The sequence below is a fragment of the Oncorhynchus gorbuscha genome, linkage group LG06 (assembly GCF_021184085.1).
Source record: "Oncorhynchus gorbuscha isolate QuinsamMale2020 ecotype Even-year linkage group LG06, OgorEven_v1.0, whole genome shotgun sequence".
NCBI classification, from domain to species: domain Eukaryota; kingdom Metazoa; phylum Chordata; class Actinopteri; order Salmoniformes; family Salmonidae; genus Oncorhynchus; species Oncorhynchus gorbuscha.
Genome location: NC_060178.1, coordinates 25895877 through 25918294, shown reverse-complemented (window position 1 = coordinate 25918294; position 22418 = coordinate 25895877). Strand labels below are relative to the sequence as shown.

The following is a 22418-nucleotide window of genomic DNA, read 5'->3' as shown; positions in this document are numbered from 1 at the left end:
TCCTGCAGGTATAAAGAAAGAATATTGCTCTGGAGCACTGAAGGCTTTTGACACTGCTGGTATTGACGTCCGTCTAATGCCTTTCCTCAATGTGTACAAAACAGCATGCAAACTCCGCCAGGTGATTTGTTGTGATCCTTATCTGTGCTGTGGACATCCTCACTACAAACATGCATACAGTTGAAGTTGGCAGATTACATACACTTAGGTTGGAGTCATTAAAACTCGTTTTTCAACCACTCCACACATTTCTTGTTAACAAACTATAGTTCTGGCAAGTCGGTTAGAACATCTACCTTGTGCATGACAGAAGTAATTATTCCAACAATTGTTTACAGACAGATTATTTCACTGTATCCCAATTCCAGTGGTCAGAAGTTTACATACACCATGTTGACTGTGCATCTAAACCGCTTGGTAAATTCCAAAATATGTCATGGCTTTAGAAGCTTCTGATAGGCTAATTGACAATGAGTCAATTGGAGGTGTACCTGTGGATGTATTTCAAGGCCTACCTTCAAACTCAGTGCTTCTTTGCTTGACATCATGGGAAAATCAAAAGACCTCAGAAAGACAATTTGTAGACCTCCACAAGTCTGCTCCCAAGAATGAACCAATTTCCAAACCCCTGAAGGTACCACCTTCATCTGTACAAACAATAGTACGCAAGTATGAACACCACGGGACAACGCAGCCTTCACACCACTCAGGAAGGAGATGCGTTTTGTCTCCTAGAGATGAATGTACTTTGGTAAGAAAAGTGCAAATCAATCCCAGAACAACAGCAAAGGACCTTGGGAAGATGCTGGAGGAAACAGGTACAAAAGTATCTATAGCCACAGTAAAAACAAGTCCTATATCGACATAACCTGAAAGGCCGCTCAGCAAGAAGCCACTGCTCCAAACACTCCATAAAAAAGCCAGACTACGTTTTGCAACTGCACATGGGGACAAATATCATACTTTTTGGAGAAATGTCCTCTGGTCTTAATGAAACAAAAATAGAACTGTTTGGCCATAATGACCATGGTTATGTTTGGAGGAAAGCTTGCAAGCTGAAAAACACCACCCCAACCGTGAAGCACGGGAGTGGCAGCGTCATGTTGTGGGGGTGCTTTGCTGCAGGAGGGACTGGTGCACTTCACAAAATAGATGGTATCATGACAAAGGAAAGTTATGTGGATATATTGAAGCAACATCTCAAGACATCAGTCAAGAAGTTAAAGCTTGGTCGCAAATGGGTCTTCCAAGTGGACAATGACCCCAAGCATACTTCCAAAGTTATGGCAAAATGGCTTAAGGACAACAAAGTCAAGGTATTGGAGTGGCCATCACAAAGCCCTGACCTCAATCCTATAGAACATGTGTGGGCAGAAAATAAAAAGCATGTGCGAGCAAGGAGGCCTACAAACCTGACTCAGTTACACCAGCTCTGTCAGGAGGAATGGGCCAAAATTCACCCAACTTATTGTGGGAAGCTTGTGGAAGACTACCCAAAACGTTTGACCCAAGTTAAACAATTTAAAGGCAATGCTACCAAATACTAATTGAGTGCATGTAAACTTCTGACCCACTGGGAATGTGATGAAAGAAAGAAATCATTCTCTCTAGTATTATTCTGACATTTCACATTCTTAAAATAATGTGGTGATCATAACTGACCTAAAACAGGGAATTTTTACTCGGATTAAATGTCAGGAATTGTGAAAAACTGAGATTAAATGTATTTGGTCAGGGTGTATGTAAACTTCCGACTTCAACTGTATCACCTGAACTCCTGTGCTGCATCATATTCAGTAACTCTTTAAACCGGGCATCGTTTGATGTTGTAATTAACACAAAAAAAACAAGGCATGACCATGCATTTGAAACATTGAATGCAGATTGAGTAGTTTCAGCACAAGTTATTGTGTGCCAAACTAACTCTGTCCTGGTGTCCCACTTCTGTTTTATTAATTTATGCTTTTGTTCCAAGAACTATGAGCATTTGGCAGCCATTGTTCTGCGAGCATGGAAAATGAATTTAGCTTTAGCATGGGCTCTCTGGGCTTGACTTGTACAAGAGGGTAACTGAGTTTATTGTTCTCTTACTCCCCATTCGTTTTTATACTGGGCCTCTTGCAGCTTGACTAATAGTTTGGGTCTGTTTACATGAAGTGGGGGAAAAAAACATGAGAAAGTGGATAGCACTGTTTCACCTTTTTGTTGACATGACAAAGCAATGTATTGCTTATTGACCAGATAAATACAGACTGAACAACGTAATCTAGGGGGGATTGAGTTGTGTGTGTGTGTGTGTGTGTCAAGATTCCAGGAAAGTTGTCGTTTTCAGACATTTTTTCTTACCTACCTATTGATTCACAGGCTGCTGTTTTTCTTCCCAGACAGACAATGACCCAAGTAGGAAGAAGGCACGTGTAAGAAAGGAGAATTATCAGGCTGTGTTTTAGTGACCTGCATACTAACGTGTTGACTGGGAGTTGTTGCTGCTGTGGAAACATAGGACAGACAGGGGGTTGTTTGTATCCCAGGCAAAATGTCACTAAGCTGACACTTTAGTACACAATGTGCTAGGTTACCCTCCTCTGAAAGAAGACTGACTTATATATTTTTTTTAAAGTCAGGTAGTGGACTTTCTCATGTACAATTTTATTTTTTTACAAATGGCCCAGACCAGACAAGTCCTGAGTATCAGGATCAGCCCATATCCTGCAGGCCAGGGTAGGCAACTAGATTCAGCTGCAGGACCATTTTTGTCAGAGCGAATGATCAGGGTACCAGAACATGATTATAATCATAATCATTGAACACAACTAAGACCAAGTGGAGTTTGTCATTTTCAAATATAAATCATTTCATACCTTGATCAAATTGAGGAACAATCATGCCACTTTTTTAAAATTCACAGGAATACATGGGAACAGATTTCCTTAAACTCATTTAGCTAAACTATTCCTTTTTTTTACTGAAAACTTTGGCCCGCAGTCTGCATGTTGCAGGCTCTGTTTTACAAGACAATACTTTAGCAGTACTAGAAATGTATGCCTCATCTCCAGAAGTTAAATAATTAACAGAGAAGTAGATTAGCCAAGCATGCCAAGCAGGGTTTTACTAACTAACCTACACTCTAGTTGACACAGTGACTAAGACTACACTTTTTTTTTTTTTAAATTAATTAAAAATATATATTTTAGTCTTTTAGCACAGAAACAATTCGGCTTAAGTGCCTTGCTCAAGGGCATACTCAACAGACATGATTTTACCTAGGTCGGCTCAGGGATTCGAACCGGCAACCTTTCGGTTATTGGCCCAACACTTTTAACCGCTGGGCTACATGCCGCCCGCAGACTTGAATAAGATGTGCCAAATATTTATAGCATGCATGTCATGTTTTGTACTGTTGTGTAAAGTCAACATATGGTACATTTGGAAAGTATTTAGACTAGAGGTCGACTTCAAGTTTTCATAACAATATTTTTGGGCGCCGATTTTATTTATTTAACTAGGCAAGTCCGTTAAGAACACATTCTTATTTTCAATGACGGCCTAGGAACAGTGGGTTAACTGCCTCGTTCAGGGTCAGAACTACAGATTTTCACCTTGTCAGCTCGGGGGATCCAATCTTGCAACCTTAAGTTACCTAGTCCAACGCAATAACGACCTGCCCCTCTCTCGTTGCACTCCACAAGGAGACTGCCTGTTATGCGAATGCAGTAAGCAGCTAGCTAGCATTAAACTTATCTTATAAAAAACACTCAATCATAATCACTAGTTAACTACACATGGTTGATGATATTACTAGATATTATCTAGCGTGTCCTGCGTTGCATATAATCTACAAGTATCTAAGTATCTGACTGAGCGGTGGTAGGCAGAAGCAGGCGCGTAAACATTCATTCAAACAGCATTTTGCCAGCAGCTCTTCGCTGTGCGTCAATCGTTGCGCTGTTCATGACTTCAAGCCTATCAACTCCCGAGATGAGGCTGGTGTAATCGAAGTGAAATGGCTAGCTAGTTAGCGCGTGCTAATAGAGTTTCAAACATCACTCGCTCTGAGGCTTCTAATACTTGTTCCCCTTGCTCTGCTTGGGTAACGCTGCTTCGATGGTGGCCGTTGTCGTTGTGTTGCTGGTTCGAGCGAGGAGAGGGACGGAAGCTATACTGTTACACTGGCAATACTAAAGTGCCTATAAGAACATGAAATACAAATGGTATAGAGGGAAATAGTCCTATAATAACTACAACCTAAAACTTCTTATCTTGGAATATTGAAGACTCGTGTTAACAGGAACCACCACCTTTCATCAAATCAAATTGTATTTGTCACATACACATGGTTAGCAGATGTTAATGCGAGTGTAGCGAAATGCTTGTGCTTCTAGTTCCGACAATGCAGTAATAACCAACAAGTAATCTAGCTAACAATTCCAAAACTACTAACTTATAGACACAAGTGTAAGGGGATAAAGAATATGTACATAAAGATGTATGAATGAGTGATGGTACAGAGCAGCATAGGCAAGATACATGTACATGTTCTGTTCTGATAAAGGAACTGAAACGTTAGCTGTCTTACATAGCACATATTGCACTTTTACTTTCTTCTCCAACACTTTGTTTTTGCATTATTTAAACCAAATTGAACATGTTTCACTATTTACTTGAGGCTAAATTGATTTTATTGATGTATTAAGTTAAAATAAGTGTTCATTCAGTATTGTTGTAATTGCCATTATTACAAATAAATAAAAATTGTCCGATTAGATCGGTATCAGCTTTTTTCGTCCTTCAATAAATCGGTATCGGCGTTGAAAAATTATAATCGGTCGACCTCTAATTCAGACCCCTCGACTTTTCCACTTTGTTTCATTACAGCCTTATTTCTAAAATGGATATATATATATAAAGAATATCCTCATTTTACAAACAATATCCCATAATGACAAAACAAAAAACAGAAATACCTTATTTACATAGTATTCAGACCCATTGCTATGGGACTCGAAATTGAGCTCAGGTACATCTTGTTTCCATTAATCATCCCTGAGATGTTTCTACAACTTGGAGTCCACCTGTGGTAAATTCAATTGATTGGACATGATTTGGAAAGGCACACACCAGTCTGTATAAAAAAGGTCCCACAGTTGAAAGTGCATGTCAGAGCAAAAATCAAGCCATGAGGTTATAGGAATTTTCCGTAGAGATCCGAGACGGGATTGAATCGAAGCACAGATCTGAGGGAAGGGTACTTTAAAAAAAATGTCTGCAGCATTGAAGGTCCACAAGAACACACTGGCCTCCATCATTCTTAAATTAAAGAAGTTTGGAACCACCAAGACTCTTCCTAGAGCTGGCCGCCTGGCCTAACTGAGCAATCAGGGGAGAAGGGCCTTGGTCAGAGAGGTGACCAAGAACCTGATGGTCACTCTGACAGCGTTCTAGAGTTCCTCTATGTAGATGGTTGTCCTTCTGGAAGGTTCTCCCATCTCTGCAGCACTCCACCAATCAGGCCTTTGTGGTAGTGTCCAGATGGAAGCCACTCCTCAGTAAAAGGCACACGATAGCCCGCTTGGAGTTTGCCAAAAGGCACTTAAATACTCTCAGACCATGAAAAACAAGAGTCTATGGTCTTATGAAACCTAGACTGAACTCTTTGGCCTGAATGCCAAGCGTCACTTCTGGAGGAAAACTGGCACCATCCCTACGGTAAAGCATGGTAGTAGCAGCATCATGCTGTGGGGATGTTTTTCAGCGCCATGGACTGGGAGACTAGTCAGGTGAACGGAGCAACTCGTCAGGTGAAAGATTAATGGAGCAAAGTAGAGAGAGATTCTTGATGAAGTCCTGAGTGCTCTGGAGCAGGTTCTCAGACCGGGGTGATGATTCACCTTCCAACAGGACAACAAACCTAAGCACACAGCCAAGACAATGCAGGATTGGCTTTGGGATAAGATTCTGAATGTCCTTGAGTGGCCCAGCCAGAGCCCGGACTTGAATCAATCGAACAGCTCTGGAGAGACCTGAAAATAGCTGTGCAGCAACGTTCCCCATCCAACCTGACAGAGCTTGAGAGGAATATATATATAAATAGCGATTTTGTGTATGACTGCGGAAGACAAACCATCAAATCACATAGACCATGTATTTTCAAGAAGAAACTGTTCCTAAGAAACTGCTCTCTAATTAGTGATGCACTGACGAGACATTTTATCCAATACCAATATTTCCTTGCCAAAAAAAACCCAGATAGCGATATAATTTTTTTTTTTAAAGAGTCCTTTTAAGCAGTCTAGTACAGTAAAATAGTTAAACACCCATGGACGCAGCGGTCTAAAGCACTGAATCTCAGTGCAAGAGGCATCACAACAGTCCCTGGTTTGAATCCAGGCTGTATCACATCCGGCCGTGATTGGGAGTCCCATAGGGCGGCGCATAATTCTTCCGGGTTTGATTGGGGTAGGCAGTCATTGTAAGTAAGAATTTGTTCTCAACTGACTTGCCTCGATAAATAAAAGGTTACACACACACACACACACAAATGCCAACAACTTTTTTGTATGTTTTACTGGTAATGGGAACAATCAAAACCTATTTCTTTCACTTACTTGCAGTGCTGTTTCATTGTTGATTTGTTCAGTCGTTTCATTCTCAACCAGGATTTCTATGGAACGCCATGTGGGTCTTTGCTATGGAACGCCATTTGGGTCTTTGCGTGTCAAAAAAATACCATTTAACACTATTTGACAAGTCAAATAAGCTTGCTGACCAATCAGGACCTGAATATGACTGCGCATCACATAATAATTTAATGAATTGATTCATTTTAACGTAGCTATTACACTATCACTCGTATTTCATATGTCACAACGATTCATCTGCTATGATTCTGGTAAAGTTGTCTTGCGCACCTACTGTGCTGTTCATTACAAATGGATGCAAACAATGTTCTTCAACAAAAACATAGCAAAACGACAAACTGTTAAAGTAGCGATAGTTAGCTAGCTAACTGTATAGCTAGGTGTCATCATCTAAAATAAACCTAATTTATTAGACAGTTCTTATTTATTTTATTAATGGTGGTTGGGCCCATCTATGTGAAGCTAGTCACAATAAGGATTAGACATAAAAGCAGAATTTGCGGTTAGCCTTCAAAATAAAAGTATGGCATAATTCTACTATTTATATTCATTTGCACCACTGTCAAACTTTTATTTTGAAGGCTAACTGCAAATTCCACTTTTGTGCCTAATCCTTATTGTGGCAAGCTTCACAACACATAACCTGGTGCGTTCGAGCCTCACTAGCCAGATGAAGCTAGCTTGCTGCTTATAACGTTAGCTTTGGGTAACAGGTTTAAGTAGCTGGATAGCTATTTATTTTCATGAACTGAAGTTTAATTTCAATAGGTGAACAACAAGTGGCAACCTAGCTAATACTTACCCACAAGGATTCTTAAATCATTGCTAACAATAATGAAAATGACTGCAGTTTCTACTGGTCATTGTTTTCAGGCTGGTTGTATTGGTGCTAGCTAGGTACCAAGCTAAAGCTAGCTACCCCAGAAGTTGTGGTGGAACAAATTATGTCTTACCAACGCGTTATTGTAAACACATCTTTCGTGGCCGGGGTTTGCTTGTTTGCAGATTTTTTTGTACAGCATTAACAGTGCTACTGTATCTTTGACACACAAAGACCCAAATGGGAGTATGCATGTTGTGTAGCTAATAGCAGTGATGCTATTACTGTGTAACTCCGGAGAACAGTTGATTGTCTAGGGCAATGAATTCACTTATCTTGGCTTTAATGGATTTCGCCTTTGAGATGTCTCACTGAAATTTTCAAATGACTGCTCGATCCACACAGCAAATATTGTGGGCTAGTTTAGGAATGCTGTGTTACACATACAGCGCAAAGTTTTACGTGGTGTCATTATGTCACCTGCATACCTATATAACGTATTCACATCAGCCTTGACATCGGTTTTGCACATCAGCGTTAAACTAGACATCGGGCCGATACCAATGTTGGCATTTTTAGCTGCTATCGGACGATTTCAATATGTTCACCGATATATCGTACATCCATTTTACATTTACATTTAAGTCATTTAGCAGACGCTCTTATCCAGAGCGACTTACAAAATCCCTACATCCCTACTCTCTATGTATCCCCTCTTGATTGCGCATTCTTCTGTTTCTTACATAGCAGGTTTAAAATAAACACATGCCGGATAAGTTTAGCAACGCAATGGATTATGGTGATTGTAGTTAATTACCAAGTTTTCTATGCTAAACTATGTAGAACATTGGCCTGAAACTACAACTCCCTAATACAATCACACTGTTCGGGCATATGATCAGATTTGTCTCTAGAGAAACTGCAGTGCAATGAGAGCATTGAGCTCAGGAAAACCAAAAACCAAAATGGAATTCAAATAATTGAACCAACATCTGTCAATTAGTTGTTTAAAAAGCAAAAAAAACTGACCGACATTCCGGTTAAACCGCTCAGCAGTGCCAGAGGCATATGGGGCCCAAGTCTCACACACTCATAATCTGAGACAGTTTCACACACACCACTGGCGTCTCCTCTACTCGGTTTACCCAGCAGAGAGATGGTTTAAAGCTCTGCTTACCGGTCAAAGTCACCTTGAAATTGTGTCAGGGTGATGAGCCCCTTGTATTGAATGGGACAGGAAGAGAAGGGGGAGATGCAGGCCTCATGGTCTGCCCTCCCCAACCCCATCGTCCTGGGCAGACCCCCAGCCACACACAGCTGTAGTGCTGAACTAACACCACTCAATTAAATGATGATAACAGAGCACACAGGGCTATGTCCCTCTTAAGGCCAGATGTCAGAAAGTCATGATGCTATTATTCACCAAATGAATCCCTCTCCCACATGATTGCATAAGAGTTGTGTTAAAGCCAAATGCATTTTTTCCTCAGATGTATCATACTATCATTTTAGCACTGTACTAATGTGGCTTATGACATGCGCTTTCTCACTCGAAATCAAAGTGTGAAAATTACACAGAACTAGATAGCGAATATAATGAGCTCAGTGTGTCAGACCCCAATATCACAACAGCACATGAATACAACACTATAAATGACTAATTGATTCGATAACGAAGAGTAGGGGAGAGCAGGTACAATCGTAACACCTTCAATTTATCCAAACAGAAGGTGTCTCAGTACAAGTCCATTTCGGTTCTCTCCCTGCTTGAAGTCTTGCAATTTGCATGTTCGATGGGCAAATATTTTTTCAAACCAGCTGAACTTTTCATATAATGCCCTGAGCATCAAGTCCCAATAATTCAAACATGCATAATCGTCATCACTACATGTTGGCTAAACATTGACATGATTTGACAATTTACACTATTGTTGTCTCTTGTTAGAGGCAAGTGAGGTTGTCATGGCTGCTGAGTTAGGGGCAATTGTAAGCAGTGTTAAAATGAACCGGAGCCAAATGATAAAATATATATTTAAGTTTAGGATTGTATGAATTATACAATGCCTTCAGAAAGTAGTCAGACCCCTTGACTTTTCCCACCTTTTGTTACGCTACAGCCTTATTCTAAAATGGGAAGATTTAAAAAAATACAAAAATTTAATCGAACTACACACTACCCCATCATGACAAAGCGAAAACATTTCTAAAACCCTGTTTTTGCTTAGTCATTATTGGGTAGTGTGTGTAGTTTAAAAAATATATAATAATTTGAATAAGGCTGTAATGTAACAAAATGTGGACAAAGTCAAGAGGTCTGAATACTTTCCAAATGCACTGTACGTGTAATGTAATAATGATTTGTAAGTCGCTCTGGATAAGAGCGTCTGCTAAATGACTTAAATGTAAATGTAAATTAAATGCATTTAGGTTTCTACTAACAAAGCACATAGCCTATCGGCTAGCTAGTGAACTCTGGCAGTTAATCAATAAAGACAATTAAGTTCAGCAATATGCTTAGTTACAGCCTCAGTACAGTTGAAGTCAGAAGTTTAAATACATTTAAACTTAGTTAGACAATTCCTGACACTTAATCCTAGTAAAAGTTCCCTGTCTTAGGTCAGTTAGGATCACCAATTTATTTTAGAATGTGAAATGTCAGACTAATAGGAGGGAGAATTATTTATTTCAGCTTTTATTTCTTTCATCACATTCCCAGTTGGTAAGAAGTTTACATGCACTCAATTAGTATTTGGTAGCATTGCCATTACATTTTTTAACTTGGGTCAAATGTTTTGAGTAGCCTTCCACAAGCTTCCCACAATAAATTGGGTGAATTTTGGCCCATTCCTCCTGACAGAGCTGGTGTAACTGAGTCAGGTTTGTAGGCCTCCTTGCAAATATTGTACATTTCTCCAAAAAGTACAATATTTGTCCCCATGTGCAGTTGCAAACCATAGTCTGGCTTTTTTATGGCAGTTTTGGAGCAGTGACTTCTTCCTTGCTGAGCAGCCTTTCAGGTTGTCGATATAGGACTTGTTTTACTGTGGATATAGATACTTTTGTACCCGTTTCCTCCAGCATCTTCCCAAGGTCCTTTGCTGTTGTTCTGGGATTGATTTGCACTTTTCTCTCCAAAGTATATTCATCTCTATGAGACAGAACACGTCTCCTTCCTGAGCAGTATGACGGCTGCGTGGTCCCATTGGGTTTATACTTGCATACTACTGTTTGTACAGATGAACATGGTACCTTCAGGCGTTTGGAATTGCTACCAAATATGAACCAGACTTGTGGACAATTTTATTCAGAGGTCTTGGCTGATTTCTTTAGATTTTCCCATGATGTCAAGCAAAGAGTTTGAAGGTAGGCCTTGAAATCCAGCCACAGCTACACCTCCAATTGACTCAAATTAGGTCAATTAGCCCATCAGAAGCTTCTAGAGCCATGACATCATTTTCTGGAATTTTCCAAGCTGTTTAAAGGCACAGTCAACTTCTGACCCACTGGAATTGTGATACAGTGAATTATACGTGAAATAATCTGTCTGTAAACAATTGTTGAAAACATTTCTTGTCAGGCACATAGATATCCTAACCGACTTGCCAAAACTATAGTTTGTTAACAAGAAATTTGTGGAGTGGTTGAAAAACGAGTTTCAATGACCTAAGTGTATGTAAACTTCCGACTTCAACTGTCTGGCTAAGTTACATGTTGCTGATAAGCTTAAAAATGGAATGTATGAAAGAGCATAGAAATTGAGGTTACATGACATATAAAATCAATTTAGGGATGAGAAGAGTTGCAGGGACAAGAGTGGAGTCACATATACAGAGCGCATCAGCACAACAGGAAGAACCCAGCAGGTGTGTTTTCAATGTGATTGTCAGAGGACGTAGACAGTGCCAGCAGAGAGTATTAAAAGGTACAACGCTATAATTGTGTGTAAATCTCTATTGGATTGCACTCATTACCCTGGGGTTGTACTGTGCAGGAAAGGTGTAAAGTTCCATTTTTCAAAAATTAAAAAGAAGCTTGGCTGAAAACAAAAATGTAACAATATTAACATGATTCTACAAATTTGTTTTAAATCCGTTTTTTTATCCGAACTGTGCCAAGACATCTTAAGAGAACACAAGCTCTCCACCTTTATCCACATTCAGCGCATGATCCCAAAAACCACAGATTGGAGGGGGAAATCACAGACAGGAGATTGCCATGGCATGTAGACAAACACTAGTATATTCACAATGCAAAATAAAATAATTTCAGCTGAGATTTTAAGTTTGGTCAATGCCCCATTGTTTTAACCCTATGAGCAATGGATTTGAAATGTGTGCTCATGTAAAACCATTAACTTTGCTCCTGACTGGAAATAGATCAGAGATAAAAATAAATACGCCGGATCATGGTGAACCATGGCCACAGTCAGCCTTCAATTGATGTGACCAGATCTCAAAAACTTGATAGAATTAAGTACCAAATACAGACCAACTACAGCCTACTCATTAGTCATTACCCAGTCTTCATTCACCATGGTTGTTATTGGAAGGAAGCATTGAAAGCCCCTCTGAGGCAGGCTGGCAGCACCACCAGACAGACTGGCAGGGAGAGAGTTTAGCTCTAATCTTGGCCAGTTGGCTTCACCTGATTTAACCCCATGTTGTCCAGATTAACACTAAGAAGGAAGCCTGGACAAAGGAGGTTCACCAGCCAACCCACAAACCATAGGAGGAACTGAGCAACCCAGAATGTGAATCATCTTTTTAACAAGCTATTACAGGTAGGCACAGTCTACATTATTCAGAGGACATGGGATTGCCCTGTCATAGAGAGAGAAATATATAAAGACATGTTGTATGGCTGTAAACCAGCTAAATACCACAAATTGATGCTCTGAAAATCTGCATTAGGGCGTGAAACATCTGCCAAAAAGTTCCTACTAAATCCTATAATGGAGAAGGAGTTCACGTTGTCAAAAACATGACAGAATCACAAGGCCAGGACGATGATTCAGCCCAGTCTGGAGGAATAGCACTAATTGAACTGTCTTCGACTGTGCTCTGCTGTTTCTGTGACTCCGTTCTTAAAGCTCTGACCGCCAGTGAGGCGTTACAATGCACCGTCTGGGTAGGAGACGCACGCTGCGTCTGGATAGCATGCGCAGCAACCCCCCCCCATAGTAAGAACCCATCTTAGACCTCCCTAATAATAACAAAAGAAAAATGGTCTGTCTGATCATTATGACAGATTATGGTTTATTTACCTTGTAAAAGGCAGTCCAGGGCAGCTTTGACAAGATGCAAATTATAGGGCCTAGGGGATGGAGCCCAAGTAGCGACGCTAAATAACTTCATACTGTCTGAAAATCAAAAGGTACGAGGACACCACTTCTGAGTGTTTGACATGGCAACTAGAGGTCGACCGATTAATTAGGGCCGATTTCAATTTTTCATAACAATCGGAAATCAGTAATTATGGCGCCGATTCGCCGATTTTATTTTATTTTATTTTATACCTTTATTTAACTACTACAGACCAGTATCCCTTCTTTCTTTTCTCTCCAAAACTCTTGAACGTGCCGTCCTTGGTCAGCTCTCCCGCTATCTCTCTCAGAATGACCTTCTTGATCCAAATCAGTCAGGTTTCAAGACTAGTCATTCAACTGAGACTGCTCTTCTCTGTATCACGGAGGCGCTCCGCACCGCTAAAGCTAACTCTCTCTCCTCTGCTCTCATCCTTCTAGACCTATCGGCTGCCTTCGATACTGTGAACCATCAGATCCTCCTCTCCACCCTCTCCGAGTTGGGCATCTCCGGCGCGGCCCACGCTTGGATTGCGTCCTACCTGACAGGTCGCTCCTACCAGGTGGCGTGGCGAGAATCTGTCTCCTCACCACGCGCTCTCACCACTGGTGTCCCCCAGGGCTCTGTTCTAGGCCCTCTCCTATTCTCGCTATACACCAAGTCACTTGGCTCTGTCATAACCTCACATGGTCTCTCCTATCATTGCTATGCAGACGACACACAATTAATCTTCTCCTTTCCCCCTTCTGATGACCAGGTGGCGAATCGCATCTCTGCATGTCTGGCAGACATATCAGTGTGGATGACGGATCACCACCTCAAGCTGAACTTCGGCAAGACGGAGCTGCTCTTCCTCCCGGGGAAGGACTGCCCGTTCCATGATCTCGCCATCACGGTTGACAACTCCATTGTGTCCTCCTCCCAGAGCGCTAAGAACCTTGGCGTGATCCTGGACAACAAACTGTCGTTCTCAACTAACATCAAGGCGGTGGCCCGTTCCTGTAGGTTCATGCTCTACAACATCCGCAGAGTACGACCCTGCCTCACACAGGAAGCGGCGCAGGTCCTAATCCAGGCACTTGTCATCTCCCGTCTGGATTACTGCAACTCGCTGTTGGCTGGGCTCCCTGCCTGTGCCATTAAACCCCTACAACTCATCCAGAACGCCGCAGCCCGTCTAGTGTTCAACCTTCCCAAGTTCTCTCACGTCACCCCGCTCCTCCGCTCTCTCCACTGGCTTCCAGTTGAAGCTCGCATCCGCTACAAGACCATGGTGCTTGCCTACGGAGCTGTGAGGGGAACGGCACCTCAGTACCTCCAGGCTCTGATCAGGCCCTACACCCAAATAAGGGCACTGCGTTCATCCACCTCTGGCCTGCTCGCCTCCCTACCACTGAGGAAGTACAGTTCCCGCTCAGCTCAGTCAAAACTGTTCGCTGCTCTGGCTCCCCAATGGTGGAACAAACTCCCTCACGACGCCAGGACAGCGGAGTCAATCACCACCTTCCGGAGACACCTGAAACCCCACCTCTTTAAGGAATACCTAGGATAGGATAAAGTAATCCTTCTCACCCCCCTTAAAATATTTAGATGCACTATTGTAAAGTGGTTGTTCCACTGGATGTCATAAGGTGAATGCACCAATTTGTAAGTCGCTCTGGATAAGAGCGTCTGCTAAATGACTTAAATGTAAATGTAAACTAGGCAAGTCAGTTAAGAACACATTCTTATTTTCAATGACAGCCTAGGAACGGTGGGTAAACTGCCTTGTTCAGGGACAGAACGACATATTTTCACCTTGTCAGCTCGGGGGAACCAATCTTGCAACCTTACAGTTAACTAGTCCAACGCAATAACGACCTGCCTCTCTATCATTGCACTCCACAAGGAGACTGCCTGTTACGCGAATGCAGTAAGCCAAAGTAAGTTGCTAGCTAGCATTAAACTTATCTTATAAAAAACAATCAATCATAGTCACTAGTTAACTACACATGGTTGATGATATTACTAATCTAGCGTGCCCTGCGTTGCATATAATCTGACTGAGTATACAAGCATATAATCTGACTGAGCATACACGTATCTGACTGAGCGGTGAAGCAGGTGCGTAAACATTCATTCAAACAACACTTCCGTGCGTTTTGCCAGCAGCTCTTCGTTGTGCGTCAAGCATTGCGCTGTTCATGTCTTCAAAGCCTATCAACTCCCGAGATGAGGCTGGTGTAACCGAAGTGAAATGGCTAGCTAGTGAGCACGCGCTAATAGCATTTCAAACGTCCTTCGCTCTGAGCCTTTTAGTAGTTGTTCCCCTTGCTCTGCATGGGTAACGCTGCTTCGATGGTGGCTGTTGTCGTTGTGTTGCTGGTTCGAGCCCAGGGAGGAGCAAGGAGAGGGACGGAAGCTATACTGTTACACTGGCAATACTAAAGTGCCTATAAGAATATCCAATAGTCAAAGGTTAATGAAATACAAATGGTAGAGGGAAATAGTCCTATAATTCCTATAATAACTACAACCTAAAACTTCTTACCTGGGAATATTGAAAACTCATGTTAAAAGGAACCACCAGCTTTCATATGTTCTCATGTTCTGAGCAAGGAACTGAAACGTTAGCTGTCTTCCATAGCACATATTGCACTTTTACTTTCTTCTCCAACACTTTGTTTTCATTATTTAAACCAAATTGAACATGTTTCATGATTTACTTGAGGCTAAATTGATTGTATTGATGTATTATATTAAGTTAAAATAAGTGTTCATTCAGTATTGTTGTAATTGTCATTATTACAAATAAATAAATGTTTAAAAAATGGCCGATTTTTAATCGGTATCGGCTTTTTTGGTCCTCCGGTAAATTGGTATCCGAGGTTAAGCCATCATAAACCACAACAAACTCTTTCCTTCAATATTAGGTCCAATGGCCTGACATGCCTCAGCCAATGACCTATACTATTTACCATAAAACTGCACAACTAAAAGCTCAAACATGACCAATGGATTTACACGGTAAATCTGTGCAGATGAAGCAAAAATAAACAAATGCATGCAATCCAACGCTGCAGGCACTCTGGAAATGTAGTAGTGCCTCCACCTATCAAATCCCTGTTCACTTGTGATTCCTCCTGATATACCTCTCATTGATTGTTTTACCATATTTCCTTTGTTTTGTCCTGTGTAATTTACTTGGGCAGGGCAGCATTTCCCCTCAATGTTCCCAGTCTTCCCCTGGGAATGCATGGGAACACACGTTACGCACCAAACCCTCTTGTCTCCACGACCCCGTCTACCTCCCTCCACTCTCTCCCTGCTCAAGACCTCCCTGTGCCATACCTGCTAGCACAACTTCCCTTTATTAAAGACGACATCCACCCACACAATCCTGTGATATCACACCCCTCTACTCACTGCGGAGAAGGATTTCATGTTGGGTGCTGTGAACTGAATGCAATGGCAGGTCTCAGCTGTGATTCAACATCTGTGTCCTTAATTGAACTCTCTCAAACTCTGTCACTCTTCATTGCACAAAACGACAAGCCAGACTTTAACCATGGATCATATCCCTCCCTGTTAACAGCTGTTGCAGTCAACAGAACATAACCTAGCCTAGAAGACATCTGTTATGAAAAAGAATGCTAGAATAACTGTTGATAGCCTGTGTGCTCAGCATGGTAACATTTTGTAGACACACTGCTTCCATTCACAAACCATCTCCAGTGTATCAGTCTCAGTCAGTTAGCTGCTGGGGAAATGCCAACCATATGTAATAAGATGTGTTAGTCTCAGGCTTTTAGGTCTCAAAGCCATGGATGAATGCCAACATGCCAGGCAGACAGATAGTACTTTGACATGTGAACAGATAAATGTGTAATGCTCACATATGGCCTACAGTAACAGCCCATCAGAGCCATGTCAATATCACACCTGTCATTCCTTCACTACAGACAGGCCCAGATGTGTTTTTTTGCATCATTGCAATGTGGTTAGTTTCCTTTCTGAATACTCTTTGGAGTACGCTTACATGCACACTAATAACTCGATATTAAACTGATTATGGCAGTAGGCCGAGTATGGCATTAGTCATGCAAACACCTTATCTTCATCAGCTTAAGGTCATAATCTAAGTAAGCACATGGCGATTAAAATACCTGCTTTCCTGAATAATCATTCTAATTATTAGGACATGTAAACATCTTAAAAATCAGTGTTTCAGCTGTGTATTTGATCTGCCGCATGTGCCAACACTAATCAAACTATTATATTAATCTGAATCAATGTCTAGGTAGGAACCAGAAGGTATCAGGGCTAAATGAATTTCATTCATAAAAAGAGACAAGACAGACATCAGTGTTACTGTGCTACAGATGCAAATTCAATCTACTGTATGTTACTAGAGAAGCCTTTCAGTGAACCAGAGAATCCGGGGAATAAATAATCCCATCAGGTCTTGAAGGGATTCCTGATAGAGATTTAAGAGTAAAACCATATGGAATGAGCAATTTGAATCAAGTTGGTGGCCGTAGCACACAGTTCAAATATTAGGGATAAGGGCCTAACACATGCAGCCAGACAATCAGACTATGCCCGCATGGCCGATTAATTAGGGCCGATTTCAAGTTTTCATAACGATCGGTAATCTGCCTTTTTGGACGCCGATTGTGGCCGATTACATTGCAACCCATGAGGAGAGTGCGTAGCAGGCTGACCACCTGTTGCGCGAGTACAGCATCAAAAGGACCTTTTGGCTGCAAGGAGCCAGGGAAAGTTGCTAGCTAGCATTAAACGTATCTTGTAAAAAAAACAATCACATAATCACTAGTTAACCTAGTAATATCAATCATGTGTAGTTAACTACCTTGTCCTGCGTTGCATATAATCAACGCGGTGCCTGTTAATTTATCATCGAATTACAGCCTACGTCAACTTCACCAAATAGGTGATGATTTAACAAAAGCACATTTGCAAAGAAAAGCACTACAAATGTTTTTTTTTGTTTTTTTTGCACAAATGTATCTAACCATAATTTAATGCCTTTCTTAAAATCAATACACAGAAGTATATATTTTTTGAACCTGCAAAATCATGTTAGCAGGTAATATTAACTAGGGAAACTGTCACTTCTCTTGCATTCAGTGCAAGGAGAGTCAGGGTATATGCAGCAGTTTGGGCCACCTGGCTCGTTGCGAACTGCGTGAAGACAATTTATTCCTAACAAAGACCGTAATTAATTTGCCAGAATTGTACATAATTATGACATAACATTGAAGGTTGTTCAATGTTACAGCAATATTTAGATTTAGGGATGCCACCCGTTCAAAAAAAAACAGAACGGTTCCATATTTCACTGAAAGAATAAAGGTTTTGTTTTCAAAATTATATTTTCCAGATTTGACCATATTAATGACCAAAGGCATGTATTTCTGTGTGTTTATTATATTATAATTCAGTCTATGATTTCATATTTGAGAGAGCAGTCTGACTGAACGGTGGTAGGCAGCAGCAGGCTGGTAAGCATCCATTCAAACAGCAGTTTACTGCGTTTGCCAGCAGCTCTGAGCAATGCTTGAATTACAGCGCTGTTCATGACTTCAAGCCTATCAACTCCCGAGATTAGGCTGGCAATACTAAAGTGCCTATAAGAACATCTAATAGTCAAAGGTATGTGAAATACAAATGGTATAGAGAGAAATAGTCAACGCATTATAATTCCTATAATTACTTCAACCTAAAACTTCATAACTGGGAATATTGAAGACTCATGCTTTCATATGTGTTCATGTTGTGAGCAAGGAATTTAAACATTAGCTTTTTTACATTACTTTCTTCTCCAACACCATGTTTTTGCATTTAAACCAAATTGAACACGTTTCATTATTTATGTGTTATATTAAGTTAAAATAAGTGTACATTGTTCAATCAGTATTGTTGTTATTGTCATTATTACAAATAAATCTGAAAATTATTTTTTTTATTAACAAAATAAAAAAGATTAGGCCGATTAATCGGTATCGGCATTGAAAAATCATAAAATCGGTCAACCTCTAAAAGCAGACAGCATAGGCTAATGTCTTTACAGCACAACTCAAAATATTTGAATTGCAGAAGGTTGGCCAAACTAGGAATTTTACAGCATGGTGCAGTAGGTTAGGTTCATGAACCTTCATTATACATACAGCTCTTGCAATCAAGCAATAAGAGCCTTAAACTGATCTGTAAGCTATTGCCCGAATATACACTGCTCAAAAAAATTAAGGGAACACAATGTAACTCCAAGTCAATCACACTTCTGTGAAATCAAACTGTCCGCTTAGGAAGCAACACTGATTGACAATAAATTTCACATGCTGTTGTGCAAATGGAATAGACAACAGATGGAAATTATAGGCAATAAGCAAGACATCCCCAAAAAAGATGTGGTTCTGCAGGTGGTGACCACAGACCACTTCTCAGTTCCTATGCTTCCTGGCCGATTGTTTGGTCACTTTTGAATGCTGGCGGTGCTTTCACTCCAGTGGTAGCTTGAGACGGGGTCTACAACCCACACAAGTGGCTCAGGTAGTGCAGCTCATCCAGGATGGAACATCAATGCGATTTGTGGCAAGAAGGTTTGCTGTGTCTGTCAGCGTAGTGTCCAGAGCATGGAGGCGCTACCAGGAGACAGGCCAGTACATCAGGAGACGGGAGGAGGAAGCCGTAGGAACAACAACCCAGCAGCAGGACCGCTACCTCCGCCTTTGTGCAAAGAGGAGCAGGAGGAGCACTGTCAGAGCCCTGCAAAATGACCTCCAGCAGGCCACAAATGTGCATGCGTCTGCTCAAACGGTCAGAAACAGACTCCATGAGGGTGGTATGAGGGCCCGACGTCCACAGGTGGGTGTTGTGCTTACAGCCCAACACCGTGCAGGATGTTTGGCATTTGGCAGAGAACACAAAGATTGGCAAATTCCCCACTGGTGCCCTGTGCTCTTCACAGATGAAAGCAGGTTCACACTGAGCACATGTGACAGAGTCTGGAGACGCCGTGGAGAACGTTGTGCTGCCTGAAACATCATACAGCATGACCAGTTTGGCGGTGGGTCAGTCATGGTGTGGGGTGGCATTTCTTTGGGAGGCTGCACAGCCCTCCATGTGCTCGCCAGAGGTAGCCTGACTGCCATTAGGTACCGAGATGAGATCCTCAGACCCCTTGTGAGACCATATGCTGGTGCGGTTGGCCCTGGGTTCCTCCTAATGCAAGACAATGCTAGACATGTGGCTGGAGTGTGTTAGCAGTTCCTGCAAGAGGAAGGCATTGATGCTATGGACTGGCCCGCCCGTTCCCCAGACCTGAATCCAATTGAGCACATCTGGGACATCATGTCTCGCTCCATCCACAGACTGTCCAGGAGCTGGCGGATGCTTTAGGTCAGGTCTGGGAGGAGATTCCTCAGGAGACCATCCGCCACCTCCATGGGTTGATAAATTTGATTTCCAATGATAATTTGTGTGTGATTTTGTTGTCAGCACATTCAACTATGTAAAGAAAAAAGTATTTAATAAGAATATTTCATTCATTCAGATCTAGGATGTGTTATTTTAGTGTTCCCTTTTTTTGAGCAGTGTACATACTTCAGTCTTTTCAGGACACCGACATGCTTTTGAGAGAGTTAATTTAGCAGTAACTGAATCGTTCAAGGAAAAACCGTAGTAAATGTACATTTTATCAACAAAACAGGGTCAAAGGTTAATCATACTGAAGTGAACCCATATAAGCCACATCAGTCACATGTTGAATAAATCTTCAATATAATGTTCTCTTCCCTCAAACTACATAACAGTGCAGTTCTCTCTATCAATGTTAGAGATCAATGTAATTGGTATGAAACAGGCTCATCACTTATTTGACTAGCTATCATGTTGGCAGCAACACTGCAGTCTTCGCAACTATACATTTTAGAATGATTAGGGGGAGAAGCTGTCCCATTGGTAGGATACTGGGGGTGACCAAATGTTTTATGGGCAACACCCATGTAACTGGAATACATGTCAAAGGAGTTCAATGTCCCTGGTGAGGAATATTTCGAGAGGTGCAGATTATTTTCTCACTAACCAAATAACGTGGAACAGATTTTTTATAGTCACAAAAAATAATTTGGACGATAAACCGCTTGGGCAAGCCGGGTGATGTAGCCAGGGGCCTGGCTGTCAGAGGGCAAGTCAGACCAGACAGAACATGACAAAGACCGTTCCTGGAATAAGACCGTACCTGGAATAAGACCATACCTGGAATAAGACCGTACCTGGAATAAGCCCCCCCCCCCCGTCTGTTCAATGGGTGGGTAGTTTTTTGTTATATTTGGGAGAAGAAATGCTTGATTTCCTCAAGTCTACCATTGTTTAACTATTTGACTTGCGCAATCTCATTGCAAACTGGGAACAATGCTGGCCAAGCAGCTTGAGGAGTCACTCAGACCCAGCCGTATATAAATACAACACTTGAGCTTTAAAACCAAGTTAAAGGAAATGTGTACGTGCATGGTTTCATGCTGGTAGCCATCAGATCCATAAAAGCATCGAGAGTAAAATAGTACAGGTGATTACTTGCGTTATACCCTGCTGTCTCCACCTTTTGGGGGGGATAGCTAACGTTAGCTAGCTTGCTAGTCTATGTGTGAACTAAGAGGGGTGTGATAAGACTCCCTTTTCTAACATAAAACGATAACTGATCAATCAAGCCCCTGTTAGAGACAGTGTTATGATAACAAGTACTAGACAAAGATACGCAAATTATCCCCTATGCCTGGCGGACATTTCTACACGTCTTGCCTATTGTTTACCGTCTGTAGTACTATGGTAAAGGTGCAGGCTTAGCTGGCTAGCAGCTTACACAATGCTAAGGTAACCGAGCACCTTCATCGAATTCGTGCTAAATTTTGGCAAGCGTGTTATCAACACAAGAACAAAGAAGAGAGCAACATGGTTTATACCAATAGCAAACTTACCCAAAGCTCCGTTCCCCAAGTCATTGTGGACTCCCCTGGTTGCTAAACCCCCAGATTGTCAGTGTATTCCCCGCTCGAAAACTCGCCAATGTTGCGTTTCCAATCGTCTGCTGTCGTCTGTGGTATACACTCCTTGCTCACATCCTGAGGAGCTGTCTAAATTCAGCTCGAGCGAAGGAAGTTGGGATCTAGGATTCAGAGAACCGGGAGGTTCAGGTTCGCCAATAAAATGTTAAATGCATGCATGGTATTCCTTATTATTTAGTCATCAACAAATATATAATATAATAATATTATATAACTTTAATTCAACACATAAAATAATTACATTTGCTATTCTAGAACTATGCTGATGACATGATCCTCTGCACAGTATTTTTTTAATTCCCAAAATTTGGTGGGAAGAGAAGACTTTCTGAATAAATTGCATCATCAATTCATTAATTTTGTTGAAATATTCATATTAGCTGCTATCGACCACAATCACTGATGATTTTGTTAGAATAATTTGGCCTCAAGTTATCCACAATAAGTCATTAACCTTTCATTTATTTAACTCTTACTGTTGAATATAATTAATTTATAAATATACATTTAGTGGGAAATGTCAGGGGACTAATGTCACCTTTTTTATGATTTGCACCGACGCCTATAAACTCTGCGATTGATAAACAAGCTT

The 22418-nt window shown here is 41.3% G+C and overlaps 1 protein-coding gene across 4 annotated transcripts in view; it reads right to left on the bottom strand.

Moving 5' to 3' along the window:
* The window catches only part of LOC124037760 (formin-binding protein 1-like), a 76417-nt gene extending 54516 nt beyond the window's left edge, over positions 1-21901 (bottom strand). For 3 of the 4 annotated variants that reach the window (XM_046352778.1, XM_046352780.1, XM_046352779.1), the window contains exon 1: positions 21740-21898. In XM_046352778.1, the coding sequence (XP_046208734.1) occupies positions 21740-21763 (24 nt within the window). In that variant the 5' untranslated portion in view covers positions 21764-21898. Of the gene's footprint in view, positions 1-21739 lie in introns of all 4 variants that reach the window. The other variant, XM_046352781.1, reaches the window with a different exon arrangement.
* Positions 21902-22418: the final 517 nt, after the last annotated feature.